Here is an 18,394-nt window from a genome sequence, read left to right as displayed (position 1 = left end):
AAACATTTTAGCCCTGCTCATCAGACACAAGGAACCAGATCCAGGGCTAGAAACTGTTTAGTCTGGTGACAACTGCTTCCTCCTCTGCAAAGTCTCTGGGAATGACTGTATTTAGGCACCCCAACCCCCCCTTACACAAACATGGGGCCCACATAGAAACATTCCTCAATGTTTATCTAGGGGCTGGTCCAACATTCCAGTGGCAGACAAGGGAGGGAGATTCAGACTGAGCTGAGGAGGACAGCCCAAAGGGGCTCCGGGAGGTGACACATGCATCTCTAGAAAAGTGGCAGAGACCTGAAGACTACAGGTGGTAGTCAGCGGACAGATTTACCACTGTGTGACGTTGCCCTGTAAATACCTGCAATTTTGCTGTTGCTGACTAATAGCGGAGGCAGCTGCAGTTGCGTGAGAGGAGCCAGACAAAAGGCAGCCGTGAACAGCTGTGAAGTGATTGTTATCCGACTGCGCAGGGCTGTGCCACTATGCTAACTGGTCCCCCCCACTTACACACATCACCCAGGTGGTATCAATATTAACCCCTCCCCAGATACACAGCTGGTATGTATTACCATAGTGTTTACAGCATAGAAACAAATGTATGCACATACTGTCCCCCGACAGTAAGAGGACAGGCCCACCTAAAACGAAGTATTGTCTGGGAAAATACAAGCAGGTTTCCCCATGTCTTGTTTCTTTAACCACTTAAGCCCCGGACCAAAATGCTGCCTAAAGAACCCAAGGGGTTTTTACAGTTCGGGACTGCGTTGCTTTAACAGACAATTGCACGGTCGTGCGACGTGGCTCCCAAACAAAATTGGCGTCTTTTTTTCCCCACAAATAGAGCTTTCTTTTGGTGGTATTTGATCACCTCTGCAGTTTTTATTTTTTGCGCTATAAACAAAATTAGAGCGACAATTTTGAAAAAAATTCTATATTTTTTACTTTTTGCTATAATAAATATCCCCCAAAAACATATATAACATTTTTTTTCCCTCAGTTTAGGGCGATACGTATTCTTCTACCTATTTTTGGTAAAAAAAAAAAATCGCAATAATCATTTATCGGTTGGTTTGCGCAAAATTTATAGTGTTTACAAAATAGAGGATAGTTTTTTTGCATTTTTTTTTTTTACTACTAATGGCGGCGATCAGCGATTTTTTTCGTGACTGCGACATTATGGCGGACACTTCGGACAATTTTGACACATTTTTGGGACAATTCTCATTTTCACAGCAAAAAATGCATTTAAATTGCATTCTTTATTGTGAAAATGACAGTTGCAGTTTGGGAGTTAACCACAGGGGGCGCTGTAGGAGTTAGGGTTTACTTTGTGTGTGTTTACTAGTGTAGGGGGGTGTGGCTGTAGGAATGACGTCATCGATCGTGTCTTCCCTATAAAGGGAATGACGCGATCGATGCGCCGACACAGTGAAGCACGGGGAAGCCGTGTTTACACACGGCTCTCCCCGTTCTTCAGCTCCGGGGAGCGATCGCGACGGAGCGGCTATAAACGAATAGCCGCGCCGTCGTCCCGGATCGCTCCTGAAGCCACGGGGACCGCCGCATGTACGGGGGGGGTCCCGATCGGACCCCCGACCCACGTCAAGCAGGGCACGTATATATACACGTTGATGTGCCTGCCTGTGCCATTCTGCTGACGTATATGTACATGAGGCGGTCCTTAGGTGGTTAAAATGCTGCAAGAACAGAGAAAGACCTTTTTCTTTTATGAGCCAAAATATTCCTAATATGTCAATAAATGTTGTCAAATCTGCCTGATGAGGTAAGGTCTAATCCCTCCTCACATGTACACATTTATTTATTTTCAGGCAGAACAATGTTGGTGCCGTGTGTGAGAGATATAGTTTTGGGGGTATTCCTACATCAGTATAAACTAAACACCAGCAGCTGTTCCTGCAAGAATTTTACAAGACTGATGACGTTTCAGGGAATAAGAATTAAAGATTTTTTTTTCTTTTTTGCTACAACAGCAAGGTAACAAAGGCCCACATGGGAAGAAACAAGGAAGAAAATGACAAGAAAAAAAAAAATCCCCCAGTTTCAAAACTAGAGAGAGCTTTTCTGAAATTTGTAAAAGGAAATACAATTTATGTAATTTTCACAAATAAACCAACCTCATGCGTTTTTAAAAAAAAAGGAAGATCTAGTTCCACTTACTATGCATGCAGGTCTTCCCATCATCCTTGAGACGCACACCTGTGGGGCAGGCGCACTGATAGAAAGGCTCTGCTGGTGACATCAGACACAGATGAGAACAGCCACCATTGTGACCAGCACATTGATTGGTAGCTAAAAAAACAAAAAAAACAAATGTAATCAGAGACAGTGATGAGATAAAATTTGTGAACACGATTTTCACGTTCAGCCCTGGTTCACTTATGCAATGCGGGAAATGCAGTGAATTCTGTGCTTTTACTGCGCTGCAATCACACGGCGTCCATGCGATCTGCTGAAGGTGTCAGTGGACACCCTGAAACAGATTGCAAAATGCAGTGCGATTTCCAGAATCGCATTGCATGAGCGCGACTACCCACGTGATGCGATTCAGGTGCGGGGGAAAGGGTCTTGCAACACTTTGGTGCAGATGCGATTAGAGCTATATACAAAATGTATGGGTCCAAATGCACCAAGACATCGCAGGTGATGTGCACAGGAATGTGGTGCGATTCTTGTGCGACTCACTGGCCTACAAAAACAAACTAAAAACCAATGCATTTTTAAAAGTAGTCTTTGCACAGCAAAGAGGATCTGTGTGAAAGAGGAAAATCTCTTTTATAGACAGGCAGGTTTTTGTACGTAGCAAATTTAAAAAACTTTTTAGTCTTGGCTAGAAAGGAAAATTAGAAACTGTCAAGTTTAACAGCTTCAATACTGGGCACTTTCACCCCCTTTTTGCCCAGGCCAATATCCAGCGCTGTCACACTTTGAATGACAATTGCACGGTCATACAACACTGTACCCAAATAACATTTTTATCATACAAAATGGAGCCGTTGAAGATATTTAAATCACAGCCTTTTTTTATTCTATGATAAATGAAAGAGACCAAAAATTTTGAAGATAAAAACCATTTTCAGTTTTAGCTTGTCAGGCGGAGAGACTGGGGCAACATTATAGAACATTATCCCAGAACGAAAAAGCCACTCAGCATATTAGTCCATACAGCAGGCAGGAGGGGGTTAATGGAGATGTATAGGGTATAAAATAAAAACATACATACCCAACTCCCCTCCATGGTGCAGCATTGATTCAATGCTGCAGCTGTTCCTGCCAGCTCTAAGCCTTAGAACAGAGTAATCATATGACAGCCGATCGCTCAGTTCTTTGTCTTCTCATAACCAAGGGCAGTGACTGCCAGGCACTGCTCTCTGCTTTGTCCCCACCACAACCCACCAGCACTCAGTGAAGCACCAGGCCTAAAAAGTAGGACAATATTTTTTTTTTCCCCCAATCATGTGTGTCCCATTACAAAGATTTCCCTCAACTTCCTGCCCCATAGCCAAACATGAAGTGAGAGGAAATCCCTGAAAATTTAAGGGAATTCCTTGGGGACCCACAGGTCACCAGAACTACTGTCCCCAATTGGAAGATTTACCCTCTATTACTTTCCTGGGGACAACCAACAATTTGGGATTATCTTTTACTTTCAATAATGGTAAGCAGGACAAATAGAGAGAAGGCAATTTTCCTAACAGGGGCAGAGAAAGTAATAAAAAACGTCAAGTTTCCTACTTCCTCTGCACTCAGTTTTGCCTTTAGTTATACTTTAAGACGGGGTGGGCACAACTGGCTTTAGCACTCAGCCAGGAGCCTGAGCCAACTGTCAATCAGGCAGCTGGGTGAATCCCGACAATATAATCAGGATATTTCCAGAGGCTGGAGACGCTCTGACTGCTGGCTTTAGCCCATTGTGGGCGGATTCAGGGTCACAGGAGAGCTAAAGTAAGTGGCCTTCTGTGACCCTGAAAATAAGTTTGGCCAAAAAAGCTTTTTCCATACTTCTTTCAATGTCTATTAAGTCCCCACTGTGCAAATTTACCCTGGTTTACTTCCCTGGTAAATGCAAAAGACAGTAATCAGGGTGGAGAATATTTTTTTTTTTTTATCAAATTTTAATAAAATGCTTTTGGAGTAAAAATCTATCTAGAGAGTTTTCCATTTAGGATAAATTAATAATTTAGGTTATTCTGCAAGCTGAGATGACATGCACTGTATTGATGCATTCATACAATTTCACAGTAACCAGGAATATTTCTTTATCCCATTGTTTTGCAATTGTACACTATAAACCAGGGGTGCCCAACCTTTTGAAGAGCGAGGGCTGCCAAAGCGACTTGGTAACTGGTCGTGGGCCACAATGAACGAAGCGGGTGGATGGCAGCCCACTCTATTCTATAGAACCCACTCTACTCTTTTTTTTCGGATGGGATTGGAGGTAGGCGTTTGTAAACGGACACAATTCCATTTACATCTGCCTCTCCTTAGAGGTGAACTAGTAACCATTGCAGAACAGATATGCCCATATATGCAATGTGATTTTAGTAATACAATTTACCTTTAATAAAAATAGTATTCTATTGCATTCCAGAACAGGAGGTCGCGGGGCACATCAGAATGCTGCGCGGGCCACATTAGAGGGCTGCGCAGGCCACTGGTTGGGCACCCCTGCTATAAACTGTACGATATCACTGTTTTACCAACCTGACAGCTTATTATTCTAAACGGGAAACCTCCATTTTGTTTGCAAATATTAAATCATCTTAACTACCAGCAAGAATAACTCCTTACAGTTAACCACTTAAGACCCGGACCTTTATGCAGGTAAAGGACCTGGCCAGTTTTTGCGATTTGGCACTGCGTCGTTTTAACTGACAATTGCACGGTCCTGCGATGTGGCTCCCAAACAAAATTGGCGTCCTTTTTTCCCACAAATAGAGCTTTCTTTTGGTGGTATTTGATCACCTCTGCAGTTTTTATTTTTTACGCTATAAACAAAAATAGAGCGGCAATTTTGAAAAAAATGCAATATTTTTTACTTTTTGCTATAATAAATACCTCCCAAAAATATATAAAAAAACTTTTTTTTCCCTCAGTTTAGGCCGATACGTATTCTTCTACCTATATTTTTAATAATAAAAAAATAATAATCGCAATAAGCGTTTATTGATTGGTTTGGGCAAAATTTATAGTGTTTACAAAATAGGAGATATTTTTTTTTTTTATAAAAATGCAATAAAAAACATTTTACTATTAATGGCACCGATCGGCGATTTTTTTTGTGACTGCGACATTATGGCGGACACATCGGACAATTTTGACACATTTTTGGGACCATTGTCATTTTCACAACAAAAAATGCTATAAAAATGCATTGTTTACTGTGAAAATTACAATTGCAGTTTGGGAGTTAACCACTAGGCGGCGCTGTAGGGGTTATGTCTGACCTCATGTTTTTCTAACTGTAGGGGGGCGGGGCTGGACGTGTGACGTCATTGATCGTGTTTCCCTATATTAGGGAACACACGATCAATGGAGCTGCCACTGTGAAGAACGGGGAAGCCGTGTTTACACACAGCTCTCCCCGTTCTTCAGCTCCAGGGACCAATCGCGGGACTCTGGCGGCGATCAGGTCCGCGGGTCCTGTGGTCACTGAGCTTTGGACCAGGTCGCAGGCAAGCGCCCGTGACCCAAGGCTGGGCAATTAAAGAGGACGTACAGGTACGTGCTTGTGCCCAGCCATGCCATTCTGACGACGTATATCTGCAGGAGGCGGTCCTTAAGTGGTTAAACAATATATACAATAATGGCACGTGCTAACAGAAGTATTAATATTTTTCCTTTAAAAAAAGTCCTTTGAGCAATATAGCTCTGGAGTGAGAGAGCAGTCCTTTTATTCTGGGCAGCCTTGCGTGGGGAGCCGAAGCCAGACTCCAAAACATATAACAGAAAAAAGCAGGCGCCACTTAGAAAAACTGCAGACTTAAAATATAAAAGTAACATCAAAGCACTCGCATAGTAGTAGTATGCAGGCATGTAGATGAGGTCCTGGTGACAGTCAGTTCACAACCGCAATCTGTAGTCCCTTGTAGCTGTGGAATCCATTCGCTGTGCTTATGCTGCTAATGGTAGAGCGTGTGCCTGGTTCGCCGACAAGCGGTTTTCGGATAAGTCTCTGCGGCACCAGACTGAGGGCTGGAGCGCAAACAATGGATCCTGCTGGAACGCAAACGGCCTGTGGGGGATGACGTCACCGCCGTGGACCAGAATGCAACGCGTTTCGATGTATGCGCTGCGACCTACAGAGGATCACAGCGCGCACCTTTTTCAAGCTAAGTGTAATGGCTGTAAACAGCCTGTTTTTATATGCCTGCGTGGTGTTGCCAGCTAATGGTGATAAAATGTAAATACACTCAACAAATTGAGAGATTCACATTAGTAATGGCACATGTTAGACAATGATGAATAATGGTAAAATATGCACTATGGTACCCAGGAAAGGTATAGGAAATACACTAAGACAAGACCCGTAGAAGTTATTTAAAAAAAAAAAAAAAAAAATGGAATATAAATATAAAATTAAAATACAGGGAAAAGGTTTGGGTTCTAAAAAGTAACAAGATGCTCTTTTTTTATATATAAAGAAGTGAAATATGAATGCAAGAAAAATGTTTTTTATATATAAATAAATTAATAGACATATATCTATGTATATATATTTTTAAAAATTGATAATGATATGAAGGATTAATTTAAATATAATATTAGGGGAAGGGGTAGAAGAATAAAGGAAGGGGGGAGAAGGGGAAGGGCCAATTTCATTACATTAATAGTGGGGGGGGGGGGGGATTATATATATGTGATAAGAGGATATCAGAAATTCTTATTACAGCTAAAAGAAAAAAAAGTCAGATTGGTGTCTAAAAAGTTATGTGACAAAGATTGATATGAGAGTTCTTACAATATTGTTTGATATTTCTAGTTCTTTGTTAATGCCTCCGGGTTTGAGTGTATCTAAAGAATAAATCCAATAAGTCGCTCTCTCGCAAAGTCGATGAAATCTTTCGGCTTCCGAGAATTTACTGGAACTTTGTTCTAGAACCCAAACCCTTAGGCCCTCAGTAGATTTATTGTGACATTCTGCAAAGTGACGAGGCACACTGTGTTTGTCCCTGCCGCCCTCTATTTTTCTTTTATGTTCACCAAATTTTTGGTGGAGTGGTCGTATTGTGCGGCCTACATATAGGAGCTGACAGGGGAAGAGGAGTGCAAAAACAAATTCAGAGCCGCAATTGTAGAAATCACCACACATATACGTTTTGCTTTTAGTGGTAAATTGCTTTTGGCCATGATTTACAAAGGAACATGTTTTGTAAGAAGCCTTCTTGCATTGAAACATCCCTTTTAGAGGTATCATAGGGACATACTCTGTTGAAGAGGCTGATAATGTTTTTAATTTGCTGGGAGATATTTTGTTTTTCCAGAACCACTTATACAAGAGCTACCAACCTGAAAAACAAAATAGCTCCCAGCAAATTAAAAACATCCTCAGCCTCTTCAACAGAGTATGTCCCTATGATACCTCTAAAAAGGGATGTTTCAATGCAAGAAGGCTTCTTACAAAACATGTTCCTTTGTATATCATGGCCAAAAGCAATTTACCACTAAAAGCAAAACGTATATATGTGTGGTGATTTCTACAATTGCGGCTCTGAATTTGTTGTTTACGCACTCATCTTCCCCTGTCAGCTCCTATATGTAGGCCGCACAATACGACCACTCCACCAAAAATTTGGTAAACATAAAAGAAAAAGAGAGGGCGGCAGGGACAAACACAGTGTGCCTTGTCACTTTGCAGAATGTCACAATAAATCTACTGAGGGCCTAAGGGTTTGGGTTCTAGAACAAAGTTCCAGTAAATTCTCGGAAGCCGAAAGATTATCGACTTTGCGAGAGAGCGACTTATTGGATTTATTCTTTAGATACACTCAAACCCGGAGGCATTAACAAAGAACTAGAAATATCAAACAATATTGTAATAACCCTCATATCAATCTTTGTCACATAACTTTTTAGACGCCAATCTGACTTTTTTCTTTTAGCCATAATAATAATTTCTGAAAAAATTATAATATATCATTTTTTTTTCCCCCACTATTAATGTAATGAAATTGGCCCTCTCCCCCCTCTATTCTTCTACCCCTTCCCCTAATATATTTATATTTAAATGAATCCTTCATATCATTGTATATATATTTTTAAAAATTGATATAGATATATGTCTATTAATTTATTTATATATAAAAAACATTTTTCTTGCACTCATAATTCACTGCTTTATATATAAAAAAAGAGCATCTTGTTACTATAACCCAAACCTTTTCCCTGTATTTTAATAAAATGTTATATTTAGATTACATTTTTTTTTTTTTTAATAACTTCTACGGGTCTTGTCTTAGTGTATTTTCTATACCTTTCCTGGGTAGCATAGTGCATATTTTACCATTATTCATCATTGTCTAACATGTGCCATTACTAATGTGAATCTCTCAATTTGTTGAGTGTATTTACATTTTATCACCATTAGGTGGCAACACCACGCAGGGTGTTCACAGCCATTACACTTGGCTTGAAAAAGGTGCGCGCTGTGATCCTCTGTAGGTCGCAGCACATACACCGAAGCGCGTTGCATTCTGGTCCACGGCAGTGACGTCATCCCCCCACAGGCCGTTTGCGTTCCAGCAGGATCCATTGTTTGCGCTCCAGCCCTCTCTCTGGTGCCGCAGAGTCTATATAGTCTTTTCATGTGTGTACCGTTATATGTGACAGGCTTAATGGGTTCTGTTTGATTGGATGGAGGCATTCAGCACTAAAATGACATCTAAGTCTATTAAACGGAACTCCGTATATTTTTTCAATTTTTTAATTAATGAGAGACAGGCGTGCGCCGATAGCATATAAAGGAGCGACGCACGCCTCTCTCTCACCGTCCAGACGAAGTTGCGTATCAACACTACGAAACGCGTTGACGTCATCACGGCTCCGGACGCCACTCTTTCAATGCCCCACAGCAGCGGGAAACTGAAGCGGTGACTCGCGGAAATTCGCGAGTGAGATGAAGCGAGCGGATGCTCTATACTACTACTAGAGAGCACCAAATACCTGGTGCGCACCGGAGTCACATATCGCCTACTTCCTGAATTGTATAGCTGGACTTGCCAGCCCAGCGGATCTGTGGGAACTGAATCACATGACCGGACTGTTTGGCCGCATCATCCTCCCCGTACGCTGACACACATAGGCGCATCTGACTGATCACAGACGCCGATTACAGCGACTGGACAACACAACAGTTAGGAGGCAATCATTAGCCAACGGATCCCGGATCACTGTGAACCTTACTGGTAAGATCGTTCCAAAATCTTTTTTCACATGTTCTGCTAACATCAGGAAGTCTACAATGCAGATCTTCGGAGGTAGTATATAAATTCTTTAATTACACTCTGCATCTAACCGCTTCATACATCGGAATCCCTGGAGACCAAATAGGAACTGTACAACACATTCTTCTTGCAGGCAGGGCAGCCCACAAAGAACTATTTTTCATTCTTTATCATTTTGTAATTTACCCAAAATGTATGCCCAAGCCTCATACACATGAACTTTTTATCTGATTTTGCCATCAGGTTCATGCATGCAAGACCACTATTCCTACGGAATTTAGGTCCGGTAACTTCAGTTATCCACTGCGGGGGCACTCTTGCTGCCAATTCTCTCTTTTTTTCTCACGTAGGCTTATTGCCAAGTTAACTATATCGGATTTCCGAATAGAATTGACAGCAAAAGTGACCCATCTGGCGTCCGGATCGCCATAGTTATTTATGTCCCACATGTTTGTCATTGTCCGTGTCCCTTTATGTGTTGTTTGTTGCACGCTACATGAACTAGCTTCATAAGTGCATTTTTTGGCCGGCCATTGATTACAGGTTGTAATTAGAGCTATTCTAGCTCTTATAGTGTTATTCTTGTACGATTGTCCCAGGTGTATAAATTATACTATGAAATTTGTTACTATTTATTAAACACACAATTTTAATTACACTGATTGTCCGTCACTGCCCTAGTAGCCTCTTGGTTGTCCCAGGGGAAACCACTCTTTGGTTTCCCTGCAGGGGCAACATCCTCTCTTTTGTATATGCCGCAGAGACTTATCCGAAAACCGCTTGTCGGCGAACCAGGCACACGCTCTCCCATTAGCAGCATAAGCACAGGGAATGGATTCCACAGCTACAAGGGACTACAGATTGCGGTTGTGAACTGTCACCAGGACCTCATCTACATGCCTGCATACTACTACTTCTATGCGAGTGCTTTGATGTTACTTTTATATTAAAGTCTGCGCCTGCTTTTTTCTGTTTCTGCTTAAAGCGGTAGTTCACCCACAATCCCATGATTTTACCATCGAGACAGGCATTGTAGCGCGAGCTACAGTATGCCTGTCCCGATTTTTTTAACCCCGTACTCACCTTGTAGTCGTCCATCGTAGATTCCGGCTCCCGCGGGGAATGGGCGTGCCTATGGAGAGGGAGGATGATTGACGGCCGGCCCTGGCACGTCACTCTCCCCGAAGACAGCCGGAGTAGGTCTCGGCTCTTCACGGCGCCTGCGCACAGGCTATGCGCACGCGTCGTGAAGACCAAGCCTATTTCGGCTATTTCCGGAGAAGCGGGACGCGCCAGAGCCGGCCGTCAATCATCCTCCGTCTCCAGAGGCACGCCCATTCCCCGGTATCTTCGATGGACGACTACAAGGTGAGTACGGGGGTAAAAAATTCGGGACAGGCATACTGTAGCTCGCGCTACAATGCCTGATTTTAAGGTAAGATAAAAATTTTTTTTTTTTTTTCCCGTCGATAGGGTGAACCCCCGCTTTAAGTGGTTAAAGAGCACTTGTCATTTCAGTTCCATCATGGCAGTGCCTGTTAGACATCCACTCACCTGCTGCCGCCACGTCCCTCACCTTTTGCGTCACTGCCGCATCACCAGCCGTCCCATTAAAAATAGAATGGGACTCCCGGTGAGTCAATAGCGGGTCAGAGGAGGAGCCGCTGCGGGACAGAGATGACAGTTGCTCTTTAAAAATGATTAAAATTGAGTTGATTTAAATAAAGCCCTTTTACTAGTGATTTAAATCAAACCCACCCTGGCAGTAATTGACACTAAATTACTTTCGCTACTTTAAACTGAAATCTACTTTACTAAACAAACATGGCTGAGTACTAACCATTTGGCTGTCTCCGCTGGCTGAACGCATGGATGTCCATAGGAGAGAAGATATTAGTGTCCACCTCACGGCGCTCCTCTCCAGTGTACTTGTTACACGCCAGGATAGAGTGCGTGGTCCAGTCCGTCCAGTATATTGTGTCCCCAAACAAAGTCAGAGCGAATGGGTGAGGGAGAGAGCCCTTCACAACAGTTTGTCTAAAAAAAAAAATGCAAAGAGAAAAAGTCAAAAGATACCTACAAGTCTGCAATTTTTTTTATATTCAGCCATTCATTGTTAGGAGTATACATTTGCATTTATGCTGCAGATTAGGCACTCTACTTAAGTGCAAACTCATTTGGCTGAGGGAAAGGTGAAGTAAAGAAAAAATCTCTGTCTGATTAGTTAATTCTTTGCACCCATACAAGGAAACCATGTTGGAAATGACTTCATGAACTTCTAAAGCCAGCAAAAAAAAAATATTCAAATCGAATGAGAGAAAGGCTCATGTATTCATTGCTATTATAATTTCTATAGGGCTTTTACTGATGCAGGCATTTTAGACAAGCTCAGAAGAATATCACATTAGGGTAAATTTCAGACAGCAGCCAATAACCAACCAGTATATGTTTGGACTGGAAACCAAAAGTAGGACGAAACACATGCAAGGACATAGAGAAAATGCATACGTCATGAGATTCCTGGCTCAGTTCCCACTGGATAACATGCAGAATTTTAAAGAACCCCAGAGAGAGTGAGAGACCTTAATAATGGCTGAAAGGTGTAAAGATCCGGCAAATTACCAGTAGGCACATTCATTTAATCACTGTAGTGCTCCACAAGAACCGTGCCATATTTGGCCTAGGAATAGACAACTGACAGAGCTCAAGGATGGCTTTATACATAAAAAAAAAAAAAAAGTACAAGTGTGTAACTTTTTTACAGTAAAACAATGCCACTGCCTTGACTCACAAGAACTTGCTCACACATTTTGTATAGAGGAAGGGCTCTGTCTCTTTGGAAAAGTAGTTCTGGGGGCAAGGTTAAAGGAGTTGTAAAGGAAAAAAAATGTTTTGCTGAAATGACTGTTTACAGGGTATATAGACATAATAGTTAACTTATTCCTTTTAAAAAGGATTAAAAATAGATAAAAAATCAATCATATAATGTACCTGCAGTTTCTAGTTTCGTTTTTGCATGTTGTTGCCTGCTTATGTGATGTACAGAGCCACAGAGCCAATACAGGGCAGTGATGGTTTGGAAAACGAAACTGATTGGTGCTGAGGGGTTTTAGACACACAGTAATCACACCTCCTTGATTAGTGACCACAGAGAGAAAGCTCCCAGTACTGAGACAACCAGGAAGTGTGGAGATCAGAGAAGAATTACAGCAACTTGAGAGCAAAAACGAACAATGAGGACATGAAAACAGCACTGCATTAAGGTAAAGAAAGCTATTAAGATAAAAAAAATAATTTCCTTTACAAACCCTTTAAGTCCATAAGAACTGACCTCCCAGCAAATGCCATTATGAGTCTGGTAATATCACAGAGGGTAATGAAAGTCATTTCTGGCTACAGTAACAAGGTAAATACTATTAACCTTGGTAAAACATTGTAATAATATGCCCATCTGTGCTCTCTACTTATTTTTTTTATTTTTTTTTAGGAAAAGCAAAGTCTGGTGTTTGTTTGCAATACTGAAAGGCTTTTAATCAAAAAACCTCTACACTGTGAACAGCATTTTCAGGAAAGCTCCCAGACTTTAGTATTAAATATAATCTAGTGAATATTTGCATGTAAATTTCTGTGTGTGCTAATCAGGGTCCATTCTGCTTCAAATGAAAGCCAGCGAGTGATTTTGTGTCATGTAGCTGGTCACAAGGAACTCTTTATGCAATCAGTCTGAGAACGTAGTGAAACAAAGGAGACTTTATGGAAAATCATGGAAAGTACGGCTTGTGTCCGCTGCCATTTCCTGCCTGGAGCTCTGGGAGATTATCACAAGTGTAATCAGACACAGGGAGCAATGAAAAACAGATCCCCCAGAGGTGAGCAGCCAGCTAAAGTAAACAGGTTTGCCCTGAGCCAGAGAGTCCTCACAGCTGGAACCGTTTGGTACTTACAAATAAAACAAATTTAGGTTCACCAACCCCTGGGAAGAACAAAGGCCTGGAGAAGGAGTATGAAGACTAAACACGCTGGTTAGACATATTCTCGTTAACTATTCCAGTGCAGTTTCTGTCTGTTCTGGAACCACACACACACACACGCAACCAAAATACAATATGTGCCCAAACCTCAATTCATGGGTAAAACGGCACAACAAAAGGGGGAAAGAAGATTTCCTAGGATAAGGACATGGTCTATGAGAGTCTCACAAACATCCCAAATCACAGCAATCTCCCCTTTCCCACTGAATCTGTAGGTTCTCCATAACCAAGTTCATTCGACCAGGGCCCACTTGGCCCCCTGTGTAATTTTTACAATCTACGATCTGTACTAGAAATTGGCAACTTCCTCATTTTAAGTTAACCTTCTATTTCAAACATGCACATCTCTGGTTTGCAAAATCAAACATTCTTTGGAGAAAATAAATACAACTTGTTCACCAGAAATTCCTGCAGTTCCCAAAATCCCTCATATAAAACTCAAATCCTTGGCCATCAGATGGTCTCTGGGTACAAGAAATGCAGGAAGTCTATTTTTTTTCTGACAGATACTGCCTGACAGATTTGTACTAGGTAGAGGAGTTAAGCTGGTCATACGTGGATATACTGTATTTATTGGCGTATAACACTCACTTTTTTACCCTGAAAATAAAGGGTAAACTGTGCCTGTGTGTTATACGCAGGGGGGCTATGGAAAGTTTTTTTCCTGAAACTTCCCTCATAAAAGTTATAAATACGGCCGGTTCAGCAGGGACGGGCACATTTTCTATCCATATATGGGCACTGATCGTACAGATGGATCTCTGTACAACTTCTCTGCTGGATTTTGCCTGTTCGATCAGCGATACATGCTACAGCCTGCAACGCTGATCGTGTATTCAAACAATGTGCGAGTCTCCCTGCTGTAAGAATAGAATAGAATAGAATAGATCAGAAGGGGGGATGCCCCCATACACATTGAGTGTGTGGATGAGGGAATCGTGTTTAATTCAAACCAAGGATTGGAAAAAAAAAAAAAAAAAACACCTGGGCAGTCCATAGATGCAATTTTCGCTTGATTCCTTGGACCGACTGTTGATGGGGGAATCCCTTCCGTAGAGCTAAAGGGTTCTCCCCGGGGGTAGGGGGTGTACAGGTAGCTGTACCTGCAGGGAGAACACAGTGATCATTGCTAGCGGCTACAGCTTCTGGCAATAATCACAAGTAAAAATCTGACATGTTGGTTGAACCCGATGGATCAACTTGGGTGCAATCAGCCTACCTATAGATGGTTTAAATCTCAGCCTGTCCCTGCTGAACCATTCGAGATTCAACCTATGGCCAGCTTAAGGCACAAATGAGCAGAGCTAGCATTAAAGCAGAGTTCCGGCCACAATTTCACTTTTTAAATACCCCTGTAATACACAAGCTTAATGTATTCTAGTAAAGTTAGTCTGTAAACTAAGGTCCGTTTTGTTAGGTTGTTACAGCATTTAGACACTTTATAAAATAGAAATTGACTGGGGCCATCTTAAGTGTGGGCATCATGAAGCCAGACTGTATGACTTCCTGGATTTCAACCTTGCACATCTCGCACATGCTCAGTGCTGCACAAGCAGTGTAATAGGTTTCAGATCAGGTTTCAGCACCTGTACTGTCCAAGTCACATGATTCTTCGAGACTGGGGAGTGCACAGACTCCTGGAAAGTTACACCCACTACATTCCCAGGAGTCTGTGCGGTGTAGGTTAGGAAGCTTAAGCACCTAGGTGCAGGAAGAGGGAAGATTAACTATTCTGCCTAGCAACAGCACTTTGAAGGCATCTAAAAAAAAAAAAAAAATTTCTTAAAGGACTAATGACTTTTTTAAAACTACTGATGTAATGTTATATTTATGGGTGGAACTCCACTTTAAATCACAAATATAGCTGTCCTTATGTGCATATACAATTACAAGTTGTAAAACAAAGCATGCTGAGAAGATAAGCACATTTGTAGTAAACAGTGCTGTGCTTTATAAAGGAAATGCAGCTATCCACCGCTGTTTGCACATTGAGCAGATACCTGTAGTTAGGGGCAGATGACTGCATCCAAGGCCAATAAGCTATTCCCAACCAAAAGGTAACCGCTAAATGTATAGACACATGAAAAAACTGCATACAAATGCAGTGCCGGTCATTGCTTTGCGACTTCCTGCCACAGCTAGTCACATACACATGTCATTCCAGCCATTTAAAAAAAAAAAAAAAAAAATCGGCTGTCTGGCCCAAAGCACAGGTGTGTATGAGCCATTAAAGCTGAACTCTAGGACACCAGAAAACTCTCCCTTGCATTGCATGCCCTACAAGGTTTATTGCCAGATTTCTGTCTAGGAGACTTGATAAAGCACTTTCACCTAATTGATCCTCCCCACCACTATACTGTTTCCTGCAGACTCTTCTCCCCTTTGCTCCAACGGTCTAGGGCCTTGTTTACACCATCTACAGAGACCTGATCATTGTCCGTACACCCAATCTGTTGGGTTTTTCCCTATGGTACAGTGTGAGCGATTCCCCATTCACTTCAAAATGTGTACAAGGGGGAAAAAAAATAATAATCTATATTTGGGCTGCCTTAGGTGTGCCATTTCCATAGCGACACGATCTACACCAGAATTCTATAAGAGTCTGCATCACTGGAGTGGTCATCAACTGTCCATAAGAGAAATTTAATCCTACAGAACAGAGACGTGGCTCAGCTAAGAGGTAAAATAATCATTTGTTTCATGCATAGGTATTTAGAAATCAACAGAGATCAGAAATCTGTCAATGCCAAATCTGACAACACTAGCAAGAGAACATATTAATGAGGATGAACAAATATCAGATTCATTCTGACACGGAAAAAAAAAAAAAAATCAGGAGATGGAGTGTTTTTATTGTATAATGCAGTGAATACGAGACTTCTTCCAGCCTTCGCCATTCAGAGTCATGATGTGAAGTGGGAAGAATTTGTTAATGATGCATGTAATACACATAATCATTTCCTGCTGGTACAGAGGTGGAGAGGCTAACAAGGACAGGAAGAGCAGCGGTCACACATCTAGATAGAATTATTTACATAGCTATCGCACCCTTTCTGGAAATAACCACCACAAAGAGTCAAATCAATCGCTACCAACGCTAAACAGAAAACAATGCAACTTGGCTAAAGTCAATATAAACTTTAAAAAGCCAAATACACAGATTCAACAGGGTATGTGCACAGTTCTGCTGAACAGCAACTATAATGCATGTACTCTCATATGAACCGATGGCCAGTGCAGTAGTCTGTGTGTGACTCGGGAGCACAATGGCCTGCAGTTTCACATTTATCAGGATGGGATAGCAGGAGAGGGGAGCCCACTAACCAGACAAGCGTCTTCTTGGCACTCAAGTTGTCACCTCAGAGTCAACATTTAACAGAGGGCTTTGTTCCACTGCAGCGTCTTGCATCCTACAGACACCATAGATCTACATGAGATGTTGGAGTCAACGAGCTATACAATATTCACACATTTTGTACAGAATATAGAGAAAACATTCACAGCCAAGTCAGATGGCAACCAGAGGAAGATCCATTTGCTTCTAGTTATCTCTTGGATTGGCTTTATTTTCTTAATGGGTGAATGAATTCCATCACTCCAAACAGTTCAAGAAAGCTGGCAGCACTTTACACAGCAGAGCTGGCAGGAGCTCAGCAGTCCTATGTGTGCTTGGAGGGTGGGGGAGTGTCACTATTCTTCAAACACGACTTCACAAATCTGAAATACAGCCTTCTTAGGCCACAAAAACATTATTCCACCATAGAACTCCATGTTGGAAGGTCAGATCGGATGCGATTTCTGCATAAACTGCTCATTTAAACCTTGCACATGTACGTATTTCAGAGTGCTTTAAATAAAAATATATTAGCGGTCTGGAGTTTTTAGGCTTCCTTTTGACTGCCTCTATACCTGAGAGATTGGGGCCATGGAGACAGGAGAGCCTGGAGAGGAACAGTATTGGTACATTGTAGGGCTGCAACTAACGATTATTTTCATAATCAATTAGTTGGCCGATTATCGTTTCAATTAATCGGATAACAGCCTTTAAAAAAAATAGCATTTTTTTTGGCCAATTTGTTGGGCAGATTACAAAACACAAATTGCTGCAAAAACACATTACATGCTTTTCTGCAGCTTCTCCATTGAAGTATATTGAACTAAAAAAAAACAAAATAGCACCGTTTTGCGTTAAGAAGTCCTTGCCCTTTCCAAATACGCAGCAGCTGAAAAAAAAAATTATGGATGTGAACGTGTCCCATAGGAAAACATGTAAATGAACTGTAGTGTGTTTTTGCAAAAAGCACCAGAAAACACAGAGGTGTGACCCCAGGCCTGAGATGTTTAGTAACATAATGGGGTTAAAAAACAAAAATAAGTACAAAAAGAGAAAATAATCGCTACTGTAAGGGGTTCATTTTTTTACTGTGGGACAGTAAAAGTAATATTTACATTAACGATTCGCTTTTTTGTACTATAAAGGGCCAATTTTAGTTTTTTTAACCCCCGTTAGGTTACTGGCCGATTAATCGATTATGAAAATTGTAATCGATTATTTTCATAATCGATTCGTTGTTTCGGCACTAACAGGTTAGTGCAGCGCATAAAATTCAAATGATGCGATAAAAAAGTGGGAAAAAAAAAACAGCAAAAAAACCTGGGCCAAAAAGTCAATAAAATTCAAAATTCAACGTGAGTGAAAGTCCAAGAAGATGTGTGACGAACAAATTCCAGAGTCCGTTGAAAATTCACCAGTGACGTGGATACAAAAAACAATAAGTGATCCCTCCACCACTATAGGATTGGCCACTCTCACCTTAAGGCATGGACTCCTGTGTTACCAGGTAGTCTAGCAAGCAGAAATGCAGATACACCCGATGGCAAGTTGTCTTATCAGGTCCC

At 41.5% G+C, this 18,394-nt stretch overlaps 1 protein-coding gene across 2 annotated transcripts in view; it reads right to left on the bottom strand.

The window, feature by feature from the left end:
- The window catches only part of LRP6 (LDL receptor related protein 6), a 150,874-nt gene that overhangs the window by 84,325 nt on the left and 48,155 nt on the right, over positions 1 to 18,394 (bottom strand). For both annotated transcript variants that reach the window (XM_040345378.1, XM_040345377.1), the window contains exons 4-5: positions 11,305 to 11,501; positions 2,182 to 2,313 (exon numbers count right to left, since the gene is read on the bottom strand). In XM_040345378.1, coding sequence (XP_040201312.1) covers positions 2,182 to 2,313; positions 11,305 to 11,501 — 329 coding nt within the window. The remainder of the gene's footprint in view (positions 1 to 2,181; positions 2,314 to 11,304; positions 11,502 to 18,394) is intronic.

This window comes from Rana temporaria, chromosome 3, assembly GCF_905171775.1.
Source record: "Rana temporaria chromosome 3, aRanTem1.1, whole genome shotgun sequence".
In the NCBI taxonomy this organism is placed as follows: domain Eukaryota; kingdom Metazoa; phylum Chordata; class Amphibia; order Anura; family Ranidae; genus Rana; species Rana temporaria.
Note: the sequence above shows the minus strand (reverse complement) of the source record. Positions and strands in the feature narration are given on the sequence as shown.